A 20,131-nucleotide genomic window follows, 5' to 3' on the forward strand; every position below is an offset into this window, starting at 1 on the left:
ACAAATGAACAGAATCTTTCTAAATATTTTAAGCATCTAAATGTATTTATTTAGTTATTCATTCATTCATTCCTTTTCATTTATTAATGTGTTTATTATGTTCGCTATGGAGTTCCCCTACTTAGCCAAGACTGTATCAATCAGCTGTAAAACATAAAATAAAAAAAAAAAAAAAAAAAAAGATTGCAGTTGTAAGGCACACAAATGGGCTGCAAATAAAATTTCCACAGCTAAATTTCTTAAGCTACCCTTCACATATATGATGCAGTGGCTCATGGCCACTGGCCCAGAATCTATTATTTTTGGTTAAAGTTACTATAAATATGGAACGGCAATTATAAAGTTATCACATTGATGTTATTATATTCATTAAATATGGGACAGTGACAGCAACTGCAAAGGATATCAAATTAGCTTAAAATGGTAAATCAGTATTGCTAACAATTAACATCACTATGCATGATATAAGCAGGACATAAAGCAGCATTTATTTATTTTTTAGACAAGGAAATAACATTTTAATACAGCAGGGAATTAAACATTTACATGAAAAAAAATCCAGTGGTGGAAAAGTCAAAACACAAAATGTTGTTTAATGACTGGCCCTAGTTTGGATTCGAACTTCACGAGCCATTCTGCATACTTCACACACATGACAGCAGCATACCATCAAGGCATCATTACATAGGGTTCCCTGTAAAAGAGAAAAAAAAAGACAAACTCTAATTTACAACAGTTAAAGTGTGTTTCTGAGTTTTCTGCATAGATTTCTATCAACAGGGTAATGAAACACCGAACTGAACTAGTAGGCCACAGAATAAGAAGTTTCCAGCTGCTCAACTCTCACAAAAAAATGTCTGCTGCATAAAAGAGGTGGGACTGGTAAAGGACCTGTATTGGATAATTTCATTTACCTGGCAAAGGCATAAATATAACTAATTAAAATAAACAAAAAATAACTGAACATGACATTTCTTAATATTTTTATAAATCAATAGTTCCCCAAAACACGTTATTTCGACTTACCAGTGATCTCCTCAAGATTTTAACATTATTGCAGAAAATTGCCTTAATGTTAAATCACAAAGACAAAGATAATGATTTTTGGCTTTGTCCAGTTTCTTCAGAGTTCAGACTGTTGACATATTTTGTTTACCAGGCATTCAAAAGCCTTCATGTCTGAATCAGCCAGCATCAAATTCCTATGTCATGTAGGTACTTTTCAGTTTACTGTTAGGCTTAAAATGGAAGTCCAGTACTGCAAGAAATATGTGTTCTTCTATTGCTTCTCCATGTCCTTAAAGCCAAAGTTAAATTCTGCAATTAGACTAATGGGCTGTATTCACAGATAGTGACTGTCACAAAGCACATAAAATGACATAAAAGTTATTTCAGATTTATAAGCATCATTTCACAGTAGAGCAAACCTTGGGCATGGTAATACCTGACTGCACAGGGACAGTGCTTTAAGTGCTAGCTTCCCAAGCTATTGAGCTCTTCCCCAGATCATATGAAATTCATTAACAGTATAACATTCTTGTACATGCTGGTACAAAATGAGCAAACTACATGAGGCCAGCTGAGTTCAAATGGATGATGTACCACTTGTTAGTGCAGTGATGCTTATTCCTTTCTAGTACTTTACTCAGCAGCTAGCTCTGAGCAACATAGCAGTGCTGTCAAAGCAAAAAAAAAAAAAAGTGAACGCCCTACTGACAATGGAATTCAATATAGTACAGAGAAACCTGCTGCCACACAAAACATTGCCCTGCCTGTGCACTGTGATGCTGGTGAGCTGCAACCAAAGGGAGATAACATAGCCAGACCATCCAAAGCTGCCCTCTCAAGTACGGCCGGTGCACAGGGCCAAAAAGCAGAAACGGCAATTCAAAAAAAAGAGCACAGCACCACATCTCCTCATTACATATGGGAATGAATCCTAGTCTACCTTCAGGCCTAATGACTGTGACGCCTTTATGATTCATTCAGGCATGATGGTACACCACATCACATGTTAAGGTACAAAATGCCTTACCGAATATCTACACTTGGTAAGGCATTATGTACTGTGATAAGCTGCTTTATATCACTGAGCTATGTAGCAACTGCCATACTATTGCTTTTCATTCCAAGAACAGGATCACTTAGTGTAAATTGGTGTATTAGATGCTCCTGTGGACTATGCATAAAAGCAGTATGGATACTGTACATTGCTTTTGACTACTGTGATTTATAACTGTGGATCACAGTAGTCCCCAGTGGCAAGTTGCTTATCCATAACAGATAAAAACATGCAAAATCTGAAGGCTATGCTGCTCAAAGCTAGAAGTCTAAACCTCAAAATGCACTCTCTCGAGTCACTCCTAAAAAATGGAGAACATCGATATCTGTGCAGTAACCGAGACCTGGTTCAAGGCTCCAGAGAGCACCCCTGCAATATCAGGCTACAACTCTTACCACACTTTTCAGCCACCAAACCAGGACCGAAACACTAAAGGTGGTGGAATGTCCATATTCGCCAAGGATACTCACACCTCCAGGCTAGTTGCCCAACACAACACTTCTGAAATATTACAGGTGCAACTAACACTAGGTAAGACTGCAATCCAAATTATAGTTTGCTACAGATCCCCCACCATGCCCCAAGATTCTCACTACACCTTTCTAAGCATACTGGAAAATATTAAGATACAACCTAACACCCTAATACTGGGCAATTTCAACTACCCTGCCACTAATTGGGGAAATTACTCGGGTACCAACACCTTTGCCCAACGGTTCTTGGAATTCATAAATTCCAATGCCCTGGAGCATCTAATCCATAGTCCCACCAGGGGCTCAAATATCCTGACCTGGTCATTACCAACATGGGAGATCAATGCTCCACACCAGTGGTCACCCCCTCATTGGCGAGGTCTGACCATAAGCTAATCACACTTGGCGTCCACATCCACCCCCACCCTCCAGTAAGGAAACCTCCATAAAAAACTTGTCCAAAGCCAACTTCATACTACTCAAGTCAGAAGTGACAAACTTCATGACACCCATGTAGACGGAAACTGAAAGGTCGACTGTAGAATCCTTCACTAAGGCACTGCATGAGCACATCCACTCATGCATAAATTGTGCCATTCCAAATAGAACCAAGATACTCTCCTCCAAAAAAAGGAAGACAATCTGGTGGTCCCCTGCCATAAACAAGTTATACAACAGAAGGAAGAAACTGTTACAGAAAAAAGGAAAACCCCAGGATAAAAAAAAACTATCTTACCAGGCTCAGTAAAAAGCTGAAGTCCCTCATAAAATCCTCCAAAGCTAGTTGAAAAAAAAAAAAAAGACTAAAGGACAACCACAAGGCATTCTATAGTTATGTCAAAAATCTAAATGGCAATACTCAGATATGCTCTGAGCTACAACAAAATGGCTCTAAATCTACCGATCCCAAGTTTGTTTTGTGTCTTTCGGCTTTTCCCGGTTAGGGGAAACCACAGCGGAACTCCGGTCCGCTAATGATCGGCAGTCGATTTTTACGTACCGAGTTGCCGGCCCTGACACACAACCTTCAACGAAGGTATGCCCATTCACGCATGTCTCCACGCAGAAGACACTCTAACTGAGAATCAAATGGACAACGTCTAACTGTGAGGCGACAACGCTACCGCAGCACCATCCCAAGTATATTGCCAATATCCTAGCAGATCAGTTCAGTGCCAATTTCACCCCCTAAAGGGCCCATGTCAGTACCAAAAGAGTGCCAAATGCCGGTAATCATGGCCACACAGATGAAAAAATGCACTCTCCAAAGCTAAGAATACAGCATCCATGGGACCAGACGACATCTCAGGCTGTGTACTACATGAACTACAAAATGAACTGGCACCTCACCTAAGTATCTTGTTTAATCATAGCCTCACCTCTGGCTTCATGCCCAATGAGTGGCACACAGGTACAGTTATCCCACTCCACAAGGGGGGAGGTCCACTTTGGACCCCAGGAACTATCGTCCCATCAGCCTAATGAGTCTGATCTGCAAAGCCATGGAATGCATTATCATGGAACTTATAAACAAAGACATTGGCAACCTTCAAACACTGGACCCCACCCAGTTTGGGTTTGTGAATGGCCGATATTGTCTCCTCAACCTGACTGGCTTCTTTGAATCAGTCTCCAGAGCTGTGGACAAGGGTAAGACAGTTCACACAGCCTATCTGGACCTCGCCAAGGCCTTCAACACCATCCCCCACTCTGGAATCATAGATAAACTTACTAAGCTGGGCATTAATCCCTACGTCACATGATGGATCGCAAACTGGCTTACTGACAGAACCCACACTGTAAAAGTAGCTGACTCCAAATCTAGCTCCAGACAAGTGACAAGTGGAGTACCTCAGGGTTCAGTCCTGGGACTGCACTTGTTTAGCATCTACTTCTCCAAAGTACAGGCCAACACCAAGGGACTCTGGCTAACAAAGTTCGCAGATGACTGCAAACTGGGAGCCATTATCGAAGCCCCAAATGATGTGGATATCCTACAAAAGGGCCTTACAGAGACAGATGCTTGGTGCCAGAGCCACGGGCTCAAGTTCAATGCCAAGAAATGTATAGCTATCCCCTTTGGGAAAAAACATGTACCCATGAATTACCAAATAAGTGGCAGTACACTAAAAACTGAAAGTGTGATAAGGGACCTAGGGACACAGGTGGATAGTGGTCTCACCTTCGATAACCACATTGCCACAACAGTCAGGAATTCCTTCTATGTGGCACATCTCATTACTAAGGGCTTTTCATCCAGGAAAAAGGAGGTCATTGTCCCACTGTACTCATCCCTCATTAGACCCATTATAGAGTACAACGACCTGTTTGGTATGTACCTCACAAGACATCTGCAACAGTTGAAAAGGCCTTAGAAATACCTCACTAAAAGAATCACAGGCCTAAAGCAGATGTCCTATGCTGACCATCTAAAAAAACTCCAGCTATGTTCTGTCACATATCGTCTACTCAGAGGCGATCTCTGCTGCTTAACATGTAAAACCCAGAGCTGTTGGACATGCTACACTTAAAGAAATCCCAATCCCTCAGAGCCACACACTCTAGGGATCTAAACCTGGTTATCACAATGAACAAAACATGCTGGAAGGATAGATTCCTGTCCCAGAGACTTCCCATTTTCTGGAATAGACTGCCCATACATGGCAAGCAGAGTGCCTCTTTGGCCCTCTTCTAAAGGAACCTTGATGACTGGATGGGAGATAGGAAATTCACCCCGGGGATCACGTCAGTCGTCCTGCCAGACAGGGGACCAGGGAAGTAAAATTCCTTGGAAAAATAGCCGGGGAAATGTTATGGCTAGGCTTGTATAGGTCCTAGGGCCAATAACCTAGTACCAACCTATGAACCTAAATCTGAGAACTAGGTCCATGAATACCAAGGTCCATAAATGTTCTGTAGACTGTGGCTTCCTATACTTCTTTAAATGGCTAAATGAATTCCTCTTGAAGAGATCCTAAGCCATTCCTTCACTACTGTTTTGTAACACAGACACACACACACACACACACACACACACACACACACACACACACACACACACACACACACACACACACACACACACAAATATCATGCAGTTTATCTTGCCTCCCTTAGTATAAAATGGCTTTGGTTCTTTCCCTTACACCCTCTCTCCTACCTAATTTCCATTTCCTCCACTTCAAGAGCACTTCTTAGCTTAAATGTACAATGACTGAGCAGTAATTTTCCAGCCAATTTTGAGTACTAATGGACCATCCCCATCAACGTCTCTCATTTGTCTTGTAGTCAGTGTGCTTTCTTAGACTTTCCATTCACACTGTACTTGCTTCTGATCTTTACTTTTCTGTATCAAACACACTGCCAAAATAATTAATGTTCTTCTCTGGATTGACTTACTTTAAGGGACTTGACTCCTACACCAACCTGATACCACACCTGACTTCTGGGCTTAGGCTCTACCAATATCTTGCTCTAAAATCCACGAGTTAGGAATTAACACTGTACTCCTTTTATTTAAATCCACTCATAAGGTGTATAATATGTTGCATCTATCTTGTTCCATGTATCCTTAGTTGTTAAATTACTTGCATCCTGCAGATACTAACTGTACTTATGTTCCATATCTTGTCTTGCTTCTTCCATGTAGTGGTACTTCACCCTGAAATCTAGATTGTTAGTCCACTTTCATCTTGTCCTTCTTTTACATTTCTCAACAATCTCAGCACCTCCCCTGAACCTCTATGTTCTGCCCCTGTTTGACATAGGCCCATATTTCTATGACACCAGCAATGTCTGTCTCTTCAACCTTCCTCCCCATAATGTATATATATATATATATATATATATATATATATATATATATATATATATATATATATATATATATATAGGGAAAGAGAGCAGAGACATGTTTTTTTCTAGCTGCAACTTCTAATGCCAAATAATGCATCTTAGAAATAACAGTTTAGAATGTTCACAGTGAAAGTTAAATCATCAAACGGTTTGAAGTTGAGGCAAATTGCATTTAAATAGCACATCTTATTCACTCAAAGGCAACGAAACAATTTTAAAACATGCCTTTAATACACAACAAAACAAATTTTCAGTAAATGTGAAAAGTGCCATCATGTTATTTAAGGTAGGGATGTGAATGGTGTGTGCTTGTTTCCGTCAGAGGTGATGTCAACTTATATAGCAATTAGCTCTCGGGTTCAAATAAGCTTAGGATACATGCAATAATATATTGCGCCATCAGTACTTCTGTTGTAATAACAGGGCTTGCAATGTCCATAATTCTTGTAAACTAAGAAACATCCTTTAGTTTTGCAACTGTGGTTCACCAAATGAATGAAGCTGTGGGAAAAAAAACATGTCAATGTGTGGTACTGAACTACACTGAATGTAGTCTGTAGATATAACCATTAAAGATGTGCAGTCAACAGGAAGAGGAAGCGTAAGCAAGTGAAGAAGAAAAAATACAGCAGAACTTGACTTTTCTTTCACTGCATAGCACAATATGTAGGGAGGGGGAATAACTGGAAGAGGAACTCATTTGCCGAAGTGAAAAAAAAATGTTTGTTACAGTTTTATAATAAACATGTCATGCATGTTGTCATTACTTCAGTCAGCTCCTGTTCTCTGTAAACTTTAATAGTTTTTTCATAATGCTTAATTAGCTGCTTTTATTTCTATGTAGATTAACGCTCCCTCTCTACCCTGAGGTTCAGAATCTTTTAGTTTGCTGGGTTAGCTCAGATCCTCATCATTATGACTCTGTTCTTCCTATAACATTCTTTTATTCTTTTATCTAGTCTATCATCCCTTTCCAATACATCTGGTAGCCACAAATACCAGAGTGCTTACCTTGGGTTATGACCCAACTTCCTGTCTTGACCCAATCTTCATGTGCCTGTGTTCTGCTACTCTGAATTCTGGGTTGCTAGTTTTCCACCCCCCGCCCCCATCTCTGTCATTCCTAAGCAACCACTGCCCTGGCAACTCTGTGTTACACCCCTTCTTGTCAGTGGCCCATATTTCCATGATAGTAACAATATCTAAACTGTCTTACCTTAACTTTTCCACATCTGCTGTTTTTCCAGCTATCTTACTGATCAACTGCAATCAGTTAAATGGCTTTCTGCTCTATCCCCCTCCCCCCCATTAAAATGGGAGTTCCACAAGGCTCTATACTTGGTCCACTACTTTTTAATATCTTTACCAATCAACTCCACACCTCATGCCCCCAATCATCCCTGGTTCAATATGCTGATAACTCCACAGTCGTCACTATTGCTGACACCCTCTCTGAACTTTTATCCACTACCCAGGCTTCTTTTAACCTAGTTGAAACCTGGGTCTCAAAAATCAGGTTATACTGAATCCAAAGAAAACAAAACTCTTACTTTTCCTACCAAAAAATCTCAACCACCTTAAACATACCTTCTCTATTCAGTCTCTCAACAACTCTCCCATAGATGTAGATTCAAGCACAAAACTCTTAGCTGTCATCATAGATGATCAACTTGTTTCACTTACATGTCAATAACTACTCAGAAGACTCACTTAAAACTTGGCCTGCTGTATAGAAATAAAAAATTTCTTACTAACAAAGCTAAGGTTACTCTCTCTTATGGTTACTTCCTACCACGTCTACTGTATAGCTCACAAATCCTGACTAATCTCAACTCCTTCCTTTTTACTGAACTTGAATCAGCATATAATAAAGTAGCTAGATTTGCAGCAAGCCACACACATAAATCCCATCACTGCCTCTCACTTAAATTTTTGAAGTGGCTAGAATCACCACATCAGATTCTCCTCTCTCAGCTCCTAATTATTCACTCTATTCTATACCAGTCTTCCTACTGCCCTAGCTTACTTCCTCTTATTTCTCATTACTCTCCCATCAGATCTCTGTGTAGCTCTGACCATGATCTCCTTCAAATCTATAAACCTAAGACCAAAATGGGCAGCAGCCTCTATAGTTACCAAACTACCATTTCTTGGAATAGGCTTCCATTAGAAATTAGATCCCTCAATAAACTTAATCACTTCAAAGCAGCCACCAAGGGATACATAAAAAGACACTGGCTCTGTTCTTGCATTCACCCTCTTAACTCTCCTTTTATGCTAAGCTGATACTTTTTCTGCTCACATACCTCTTACCCACTTATAACCGTCTTTTCCTCCTCTTACACTTGCCATTTCTTACCATGTACAGTAACCTCTATAATTTTTACTATAAATAAGAATATTTTACTTCCCTCCTAAATCCATATTAGACCGTAACAGTAAACACCAGAGAATAATTCTTCCTACTGCTTCATGGACTACACCATATTTCCTTGATTTATTGTCATCTATATTGACTTGTATTGTAATTAGTTCTTTTTCTTCTTGCTTTTATATTCTTAGTCTAATGCTTTTTGCTATTCAATGTTATTTTCAATATAATGTGTATTTGTGGAGCTTTTCTCCCCAGGCCTCTGCTGAAAAAGGGCTACTATTAGCTCAGTCGGACATTCACGGTCAACAAATGTAAAATAAAATAAATAATAAAAAAATATCCACCCTCCCTTAATGCATCCCTGCTTAAATCTCCCCTTTCTTCCTCTTCAGTATCCTTGTGCTCCGTAGTGATACTACTAATAATAATACCCAATCATGCCTGAGTGTCCCCTGCTTGTTGCTCTGCTATATTCTGTGCTTGTTTTCTCTTTTTCTGTGCTGCCTAAATACTTATCCTGATCTCATTCTTCCCAACCCCCTCTGAGTACTGCCGTCCCTTCTGGATGAAAAAAAAGAATGTGTCCCTGCCATAAAACTGTGCTGCTGCCAGGTCATGTTCCCATCTTCCTACCAGTCTCAAGTTCCCAGTTTATTCTTCTTTGACAGTGGCCACAGACAATCATTATACTTCTTAATCCTCTCCTTCACTATGCTTACTGCTAATACAGGTATCAATTTTGATAATACTACATTCAACAGCCTATCATGGCATCTCTCCAACAAGGTTTGCCACCACCTCAGCTGTCTTCTTTTGAAGGTCATTGGTGCCTGCATGTCACAGCATATGCCCACCCTTTCCTATGGATGCCCATCTTGGTCACTACTTTCCACATATTAGTAAGTCCAGTTCCAACCTTCAGACTCGAGCCTCCTTCCAGCATATCATTTGTCCCATTCTTTTCTTCTAATGTGACATCACTTCAGCCCATTCATTCCCTTGAAGGCATGGGTCAAGCCACCAAGAAGGGATGTCATCAACTACTCGGTCATTATTTTTTTATTGTTTTTTTTAGGCCCTAGTGTTTCCCTGTGCATGCCCAATTGTATACAAAGGATTAGTGTGCAATGGGACATTACAATGTATGTACCTCCTTCTGGCCATATGTAAAGGCCTTCCACCCTCGTAGACAGAATCTCCACATGATCCCCAGTCTCCACCAGGGATTTTAACATGCAAGAGTGTCCATGCATGCATACATCCTCTCCTTGAGTAGAGCTAGCCCAACCAAAACATACCTCTCCTTTGCCCCCACCAGCTCCAACAGATGCCTGAGCCACAAATCTAACTTAGGTTACCTGGGTCATAGCCCAGGCTTTATCCCTTTATACCAACATGGCTTCAAGACTTGGTGACTGAGTCCTCAATTTTCAACATACTCTTCTCTGTTCCCATTTCCGGTCCTAGCCCATGCCATCCCCCCAACTATCTACAGTGGTTCTGGTTCTACTTAGAGTTTCATCACTCATAGCCTTTTCATTGTGAGGCACCTGATTTTCTTCCCATTCATCCTGCATTTTTCCACAAGCCCTTTTCAACGTTCTGTCCTTTTCACTGTGTGTGTTCCAGCCATCTGGCCAAGTACCCCAACTGCTCATTTTTGCCATTTCCTGCATGACAACCTCTGGCTCTAGATCCTAATTATCACCTGTGATTGCTCTCTGCACTTGTTCTTCCATCTTGTTTTCCTTCATACTGTCTTTGCTTTCATGGCTGCTTTTCCCACCTTCCTTTTCACCTTATTCTGTGCCACCTCATTTGCCTGGCATCTTCTGACATCCTCTATCTTCACCCCCTACTTTCTACCTTGCTTTGCTTACATTTTCCATCCCTTCCTCTGTAATGATCCTTTAGTCTAGCTCCCACTCTAAAATTTCTACCTGATTAGCCAATCAACTAGCACCTTTAGCATCCACGTTATCTTCTAAAACTCCTCATTCTTGTACAGACACCACATCCTCTGAAAACGCAAATCCTTCTGGGTCAAATGGCCACTCCGCCTTCTCTGTAATTCACAAATGTCTCTGGCATTCTTCATAACCAGCCTGCACTGCTACTTTAAACTAATCCCATGTTTGGCTTCTTCAAGTTTTTAATTATTTATTTTTTTGTTTTGATTATATTTTTGTTTATATAACTGTATCTTTTTATTAGCACCTGGCTTGGCCTCACTACTCTTTAAGGGTCATCTTTAACCAAGTAAACAAATGCCAGCCAAGTGAAAAATTAAAGGGTAAGAGAGTCAGAGCAGCAAAATTAAAATAAAATCATTGCATTGTTTATCCCAGTGATTCATTACTCAATGACTTTGAAAACAGTATGCACCAGAAGCTATCCATTCAAAATGATGGAAGTTTACAGGTTTCTGTTCAGACACCAAACAAAAAAAATATGTTTGTTTTGTATTCAGTCTCACATCAGAAGTTAAAAACAGAGATAAAAATGTAAGACTGAAATAATAAAATGTAAATGTATGTGTGGCTATACATTTATTAATTTATTTTAAGTTATAGACATTGAACATTGAACAACCAATGCAGCGTGGTGGCACCAGATGGATGTAAAAGATCCCTTAGCACTTATCAAAAAATATTGGGAGGGTTTCCTTGCTGCCCTACCTAGTGCAGTTGAATATTTCCACCTATTTTTACTTACTGTGTGACCTTGAGCAAGTCACTTACCAGACAGTGCTTTGGAGCAATTGGGAATTTGGGTTAGGCTTTTTAATGGTCTCCTGGACCGTATGCCTAGTAACTACCTATGAAACTATGGTTGTTTTTTGCCAACCATTCCCCACTGCATAGCTGATCTAGTTCTGGAAATGTTATGGTAATATCATCAGCACACCAACGGTTTAATGCAACATAGGTCATTCCATTCTTCAAGGGAAGCAGGCACTACATTTGTAGATGAAGGCCTGAAATGTAAAGTTGTATGCCAACAGCAACATCTGCATTAGTAATAGTTCTCTTTAATGTGGAATTATTCAGATGACTTTTACTTCTGCAGTGATTGTGCCTTTTAGTGGTTCACTATGTACTATGTATTTATTTCTTTAGCATTTTTTTGATGGGGAAAGTCTGACTAGGACAGAGCTTATTTTCTGTGGAGGACGGGGAGAAAGTCTCCAGATGCATATCTTTGGAATGTGGGAGGAAACCCATGCAAACGCAGGGAGGACATGCAGACTCTGCACAGAAGGCACCCAGGCCGAGAATCGAACTGGAGAACCTCTTGCTGTGAGGCAACAATGTTAACCACTGCAACATTGTCCCATCCATTTGACTGTGAATCCCAGCATGTATCTTGTAGTTTGATGGGTTGCTAGATACTTTTTCACTAAATGTTACTGCACGAGTGTAGTGTGACATCGGTGAGGTCTGTGGGTGGGAGTGACGGATGTGTTTAAGGTGGAGGTAAGATTACATCAAGGATCAGCTCTGAGCCCTTTCTTATTTGCAATGGTGATGGACAGTTGACAGACAAGATCAGACAGGAGTCCCCGTGGACTATGATGTTTGCAGATGACATTGTGATCTGTAGTGAGAGTAGGGAACAGGTGGAGGAGACCCTGGAGAGGTGGAGATATGCTCTAGAGAGAAGAGGAATGAAGGTCAGCAGGACCAAGACAGAATATGTGAGTGTGAATGAGAGGGAGGATAGAGGAATGGTGAGGATGCAGGGAGCAGAGGTGGTGAAGGTGGATGAGTTTAAATACTTGGGATAAACAGTTCAGAGTAATGGTGAGTGTGGAAGAGAAGTGAAGAAGAGAGTGCAAGCAGGATGGAGTGGGTGGAGAAGAGTGTCAGGAGTGATTTGTGACAGACGAGTACCTGTAAGAGTGAAAGGGAAGGTCTACAAGAGGGTAGTGAGACCAGCTATGTTATATGGGTTGGAGACAGTGGCATTGACAAAAAGGCAGGAGTCAGAGCTTGACGTGGCAGAGTTGAAGTAGTTAAGATTTGCACTAGGTGTGACTAGTATGGACAGGATTAGGAATAAGTATATTAGAGGGTCAGCCCAGGTTGGAAGGTTTGGAGACAAAGCCAAAGAGGCAAGATTACGCTGGTTTGGACATGTGCTGAGGAGAGATGCAGAGTATATTGGGAAAATGATGCTAATGATGAAGCTGCCAGGTAACAGGAAAAGAGGAAGGCCTAAAATAAGGTTTATGGATGTGGTGAGAGAGGACATGCAGGTGGTTAGTATGACAGAGCAAGATGCAGAGGACAGGAAGAAATGGAAACAGTTGATCTGCTGTGGCGACCCCTAACGGGAGCAGGCAAAAGAAGAACAAGTTACCAGGTAATTAATAGTTTTTATGCTCTCATCATAAAACTCTTCTATTTAAACTGTGTCCCACATGGCTGGGGCTTATGGTGTAGTGCTAGTGATCTTTATAAAGCAGTTAATAAAAAGGCAAGTTATAGTGATCAGACAGTGGGGTGTTAAACAAAAAGTATTACATTTTAGTATATGCAATGAAACGCCTTAACATAATGTAAGCGCTAAATACTTTTGGACTCTGTAATATAAAAACTGAAGTGTTCTTACCTTTGAAGCAGGTTTAAAATTATCATAAGCCTTTTAGTGCCTGGCACTTTAAAGGCATATATTAAGACATGGGCTTCAGCAGTGCCTAGGAGAGGTGAAGAACATAACAATGCATGACCATATGGTAAGGTGATAGAATACCTCATTCTGAAATGGATACTACAGCAATAATTAGGAGATTGCTGTTTTACTTTAATGGTAATTTAAAGTGGTCAAAAGAAAAGCATAACACATAATAGGCTTTGCATTCTTTTATTTTGTAGTTTGCAGATATTAGGAAGTTGAAAAAGGCTTTAGAGGGAAGTGAAGAAATAAATGGGAGAGCAGATGAGATTGAAAATTAACGGGAATAACAAAGGATAACAAAGGAAGGACAGGATCTACGCAAGATATATACATCACACCTCCAACATTTGACATCTACCTGAGTAAAATTCTTTGAAGTCTGCTTGGGGTATAAAAATACCTATGGAAACACTTCCAAGCAAAAATCGTAAACCTTCTGGACTTTGTTGCATACTTGGAACCATACATATGTCTTCTCATTGTTCTCTTGTACATTGCTTATCCGACCTTTCTTCCCAATCTTTTCTAACCTCCTCCAAATGATTCTTATAATTATTGTGCAATATCTTATATGCTCTACCAATTATTCCCTTTTTAACAGCAGCTCCAGTTCTACATTCAACCAAAAGCTCTACTAGATGAAGAGTTTCACTTAGGATTCTCCTATCCCTTTTTCTTTGCCAGTACTCTGAAATCAATCCTCAATAGGGAAGACAGTCTATCCTGCAGTCCAAATGTCTTTTTGTCCTTATCCTATTCTATTACCTTTCCCTGTCTAGTTATTTGCTCCCAATACCTTGGTCGCTTTGGCAGTTTTCTCCAATAAATTCCAGCCCCCTCTTGTGTATACCATGTACCCCTACTGCAGTGATCCCTAATGGCAAAATCTCATTACTTCATTATCATATTTCTTAGTTCTTAGAATACTTTCTGCTACTTTAAAAATGTTTAATTTTTTTAAATTTTATAAAATTCTGTATGACTGTTATATATATTCTCCTTAAAGATCTGCATCCAAAATCCTACTCCCTACTTATTTCTTGAATCCCCCTCCAAATTCATCATCTTCCCTTTCTACTTTGAACTATAACCTTCTGCCTGTGTTATGCACCTGTGCCTTAAATGGGTAGCTCTAAAGTATCCCATCAAATCAGGTAATCCTAAACAACCTCGTTCTATTGGAAGGATTAACTTATCTCACTTAACTTTTGCCCTGTTCCCTTCCCAGATAAATTTCTCCAACCCTTTATTAATTATTGTCCACAAGTTCTTCTCTGGTTGACAAAAATGTACCTGACCATTAAATAAAACTAAAGAGACTAAAACATTTCCACTGCTTGTATCTTGCTATCCATATCCATAAGCAAGAGCTTCCAGTTCCTCAGTTTTTGTGTTAGCTTTTATTTAGTCCCTTTGCACATATCCAAAGCTGCCATAACAAAAGCCTTTTGAATCCATACTCCTAAATACTTCATCTTATCATGTCTCCATAAATATGGGTATTGCTGAACCAATTCACATAATTTGCTCTTACAGTCTTGTTTTATCTTCATTAATTTTTTATCCTGAAAAGACCTGAAACTGCTTCAAAATGTTCCATAACACTGAGATATCCATTTCTGGTTTTATCAGATACAAAATTATATCATCAGTAAATAAAGCCAACTTTTCTTGATTACCATGCCAGTTATAGCCTTGAATTTCTGTGTCCCTTATTTTCTTTGCAAATGGCTCTAAATATAAAGCAAATAACAAAGGGGAAGAGGACAGTCCTGTCTGGTTCCTTTGTTTATGCACAAATTATCAGAAAGGAAACCTTCCACTTTAATCTTTACCTCGGATCTCTTGTATCCTGGAATGCAAAGGCTTTCATTGCCCTGCTCACGTTATCTCAGCTTACTCTGTGGAATGCTTTCTCTGGATCAAGACCCACCAACATAAGTGATATTTTCTTACATTCTGATTCCCTCTGGATCATCATTGGTCTATTAATGTTGTCAAATGTTTGCCTCCCCTCCACAAAAACAGACTGATCTATAGCTATCAATTTTGAAATGCATTTGCCATCCTTTTAGCTATTATGGACATAAAAATTGATAATCATGGTTTAAAACTGAAATAGATCTACATAAAGCTGGTTCTGCTGGGCCTTTACTGTCTTTAGGTCTTCCAGCCAGCATGGCTTTTTTACCAGGATGTTGGTGCTTCTCTTCTTTTGAAATACTGTTAAAATCTTCCATATCTTTATATTTCCCTTCTAGCTTTCAAACTTCTACAGGAATACCATCTGTTCCTGGAGAGTTTAATGCAGATTGATTATATGTTACAATTTTTGTCTCATCTCCTCCTATCTTACCTGTTAATTGTTGATCCTCATCAACCTCCATCTAACCTTGGCATATTTAATTCTTCCATAAATGTTTCAATGTGTGTTGCTTCCTGATTTCCACATTTATATGCTTTATACAAATTTTCACAAAATAACCGAAATATATCTAGGACTGCTGCAGGACCTCTGGTTATTTTTCTTGTTATAGACTCTAAGTTTGGCAACAACCCTTTCTGCTTTCTTTTGCCTAAGTTATTGTGCTAAATTTTTTTGAGCTCTGGAGCTATTATAAAAAAAAAAAAAAAAAAAAAAGAAGTTACGTACTCACCATAATGTTCCATCTGAGTAGTTGTACTTCATTTGTCTTCAACCTGTGGGTTACGGATCCGTATTGGCTCTGAGCTGGCAACTTTTGCTAGCATCAGCTTCGAGCTCCAAACTCCTCCCCTTACCCAAAATACACCTTCACTGCCTTCCATCCCCAGATCTCTTTTGCCGTGATTTGCTTCACATCGTGTCTTCTGAGCTCCAACTAGCAGTGGGTTTAAAACTTTCTGTGAATAGTTATTTTTTTTTAATTTCTCTACAGTTAGGCTAGTATAGGTCTCCCTTCTCCTCCCCTCGCTTGGTGCATTGAGTGTAGTGGTTTTTAGGTAGTTAAAGTAGATTATTGTAGTGTAGCTAGTAGCTTCCTCTCCCCACTCAGTGTTTTCTAAACACCAGTGTGGTGTGTGTGTGTGTGTGTGTGTGTGTGTGTGTGTGTGTGTGTGTGTGTGTGTGTGTGTGTGTGTGTGTGTGTGTGTTTATTACTTAGAAAGATCTTGCCTGTCTTTTTTCTAAGGCTGTCTTTCTGTTATTTAGGATGGCTGAAAAGCTTCTTTTCAAGCGCTGCACGGAGTGTTGCCATAAGATATCCCCAGTCGATGGCCACACTCTGTGTTTTGTGCTTGAGTGTGGCCCACCTGAGTGTGGATTGTAATATTTGTGTGGGCTTCAACCCCCGTGCCCTAAAGGATAAGAAGGCCAAGTTGGCCCTCAAAGTTTTTCCTCTTCCTTCAGACTCTCTTTCCTCAACTTCAGCTTCGGTCACAGCGGCTGCTATGGCCTATCTCGCTCCTCTCTTCCTCTGGCTTCTCCTCCCTCCCAGGCTGGGACTCAGCCTCCTTTACCAAAGCCTGTGGTAGCAGAGCAGAAGAGAGGTAGAGAAAGGGAGAGAGAGTTGAAGATGAGGGAAAAGAGTAAGAGGTCCCCAGACTTCGCTTCTCCAAGCAAGACAGCATGGATCCGTGACTCCCCTTGGCTCCAGTCTCCGAGGTTCTCCCCGGAGCAGGAGGAGAGACATCCAGCCTCTCGGGCCTCGGTGCCCCGACCCACCAGGTTGGAGTCCGTGGCCTCATCACGGTCCTCTCGCTCCTTGTCAGATATGGATATGGATAAGATGATGAGGGGCTTTATCCATACACAGATCCAGGTGGGGGTCTTGCCAGCCCCCTCCCTCTGGAGGGGGGAGCTCACTTCCTTTTTTTCAACCCATTTCTCCTTCTCCAATCCGACCTTCAGATTCAGAATAGTCAGATCCAAGGTTGGCTTTGGTTAGGGGTTGGCGTCGGCGGTACCTGCTTCCTCGATGCAGACAGCTGCCTGGAGCATTTTGGATCTGACCAGCTCAGATCCGAGCCACTCTCAGAGCCGGAGCTCGGGTGTCAGATCCTAGGGAGTAGAACCTTTTTCATCATCTCTGACTTTATCAGACCAGGTTCCCTCCCTCAGAGCTCTGTTCACCTCGGGCCTGGTTCCAGTTCTCATGTCGGACCCAGGGAGACTGACCTCCTTATTGGTTTCTCAGGAGGTTCGCTCTCCTTTGGCCTGTGATGTGGTAGAAAGGGTTCTCTCCATTGGATTGAGACTCCTGACCTCCCCCTCGGACTCCGCCCAGATCCCATCGGCTCAGTCTACAATCCCCACTGTCTTACCCGATGGACCGTCCATGCTCAAAGAGCCCCAGACGGTTTCCCCTGAGGAACAAATGGCTTGCAAGCACCCCCCGGAGAGCCCCACTGGAGATGTGCCCCACAAGCATACATGCAATTGGAGGCACTTGGACTCCCCCGAGTCCCTCACCGAGGACACAGACTTACATGATGGAGAGGGTTCCCCAAGGTCACCTCCTGAGGATGTCTCCTTTGGAGACATCATGGAGATTCTGCACCAGCGGGGAGGTTTGTCTGCCCCCAAACCTTCTTCTGATGAGGCTGTGTTCCTGGAGGCTTTTGGCACAGGCCCATCTACTTCCTGGGTGTCCCCTCTTGTGGATCCTTTGGTGGATTTGGCCACCTCATATGCATGGAAGGAACGGGACACCATGGAACCGATTCTGAAGCCACCTGATAAAATACTAAGCCCCCCCATAGATAGGCCATCTTGGAATAAGGGCTCCCCCATGGACGCCATGGTGGTAGCAGTGGCCACTAAGAAGGAACTTGCCCAGGAGAGTTCCTTGGTCCACCCTCCTGACCGAGAGTCATGGATGATGGACTGCCTAGGGAAGCGGATATATGCTTCAGCTACCTTCTCGATTAGGGCGGTGAATTACTTGGCCCATGTCACTAGACTCCAACACGACCTAGTAAAGGAGCTGGAGGAGTTTCCCTCCAAGTTCATGTCACAGGAGGACAATGCTTCATTCTCAGTGAGGATGGCCACTTTAAAAGCAGTATCTAACACGTCCATGCAAATCCTCTCCCATGCTATGGAAGGAGCAGCTAGAGCAACTGGGTACACCTGGCTCAGGTTATGTCAGTTTTCCAAACCCTTCAAGGCGTCGTTTGCCAATGCCCCTTATGACGGCTCTACACTCTTCAGTTAGACCATCAAGGAGACATTAGTCCAGAGTGAGAAGGATCAGAAGGCACTGTCTGCCTTTGGACTCTGCTTCTCTAACCCTCAAAGGTCCTTTTCCCGGAACCAGAGAGGGCAAAAAGAAGATGTGGTTCCAAAAGTCACAGTATTCCTAGGACACTCAGGGCTCTTCTTCCCCCAGAGGCAGAGGGAGACAGAATGGATGCCGGCCTAGAAGCAGAGGGGGCCCGTGGAACTTTGGGTCTCAAGAACCTTACTTGGACAGACCTTGGCAGCAACCCTGAGGAGTTGCCCGACTGCTCTACTCTGGAGGCAGTCAGGGGACAATTATCCTTGCATCCAGCAGTGTGGGAGTCCATAACAATGGACCACTGGGTGCTTCAAATCATATCCAGAGGATACTCTATCCTCTTCCTGGGTCCCTCCATATTTCCCGGACACCTCCCAGACATACCAACCATGCAAAGGGAGGCAGCAGCACAGGAAATTTCCAGGCTGCTAGGAAAATAAGCCATCAAAACCGTTCCCCCAGATCAGTCCGGATCGGGCTTCTACTCCAGGTTCTTTTTGGTGCCAAAGAAAATGGGGGACTTAAGGCCCATTCTGGACCTATCTTCCCTGAACCTGTCAGTTGCCAAAGAGAAGTTCTGGATGGTCACATTACAGTCCATCATGCCATATCTGCAATAGAGCAACTGGATGTGCCTGTTAGACTTCCAGGATGCTTACTATCACATAAAAATGCACAGAAGCTCCAGAAGGTTCCTCCAAGTCTGGCTAGGAGTCAATCATTACCAATTTTGAGCCCTACCCTTTGGTCTCACCACAGCCCCCAGGGTGTTTACCAAAGTGATGGCAGTTGTAGTGGCTCACTTGAGGCTTCAGGGCATTCAGGTCTATCTATACCTGGACAATTGGCTCCTCACTGCTCCCACCAGGTGTCTACTTTCCCAAACCAGGGATTATTTCCTGACACTTTCCCTGCATTTGGGGATCACAATCAACACATCCAAATCTCTCGTAGATCCTGTACAGGTGATAGACTACATTGGTGCCAGGATAGATACTCTTCAGTGCAAAATATTCCTGACTTTGGAGAGAGCTCACAACCTGAGGATGCATGTGTCCCTGACCTACCATACTCATCTTCCAATGGCGCAATCTGTGTTAAGGGCCTGACCATAACTCTTCTCCTGTGTGCTCAGTTGCACATGAGGATTCTACAGTTGACTTTAGCTGTACAATGGTCCCTGTTGACACTGCCATTGACATATCCAATTAAACTCAGTTGAGTCTTTTGGTCATCCCTCATATGGTGGATGAGCTTTATTCCTCCCCTGGCCCAAACCACATTGACCACGGATGCCTCCCAACATGGGTGGGGGGGCATTGTTCTGGCAGGACAGTCTAAGGCCTGTGGTCCCCCATAGAGGCCAGCTTGCATATAAATGTCCAAGAGATGAGGGTGGTCCTTCTAGCATTGCAGGCCCTTCATGCCT

At 41.9% G+C, this 20,131-nt stretch overlaps 1 protein-coding gene across 1 annotated transcript in view; it reads right to left on the reverse strand.

The window, feature by feature from the left end:
• Positions 1-465: 465 nt before the first annotated feature.
• The window catches only part of LOC122812517 (cornifelin-like), a 239,772-nt gene continuing 220,106 nt past the window's right edge, over positions 466-20,131 (reverse strand). The window contains exon 4 of the mRNA XM_044084815.1: positions 466-694. Coding sequence (XP_043940750.1) covers positions 593-694 — 102 coding nt within the window. The 3' untranslated portion in view covers positions 466-592. The remainder of the gene's footprint in view (positions 695-20,131) is intronic.

The sequence above is a fragment of the Protopterus annectens genome, chromosome 1.part1, assembly GCF_019279795.1.
Source record: "Protopterus annectens isolate FY-2018-M chromosome 1.part1, PAN1.0, whole genome shotgun sequence".
Taxonomy (NCBI): domain Eukaryota; kingdom Metazoa; phylum Chordata; order Ceratodontiformes; family Protopteridae; genus Protopterus; species Protopterus annectens.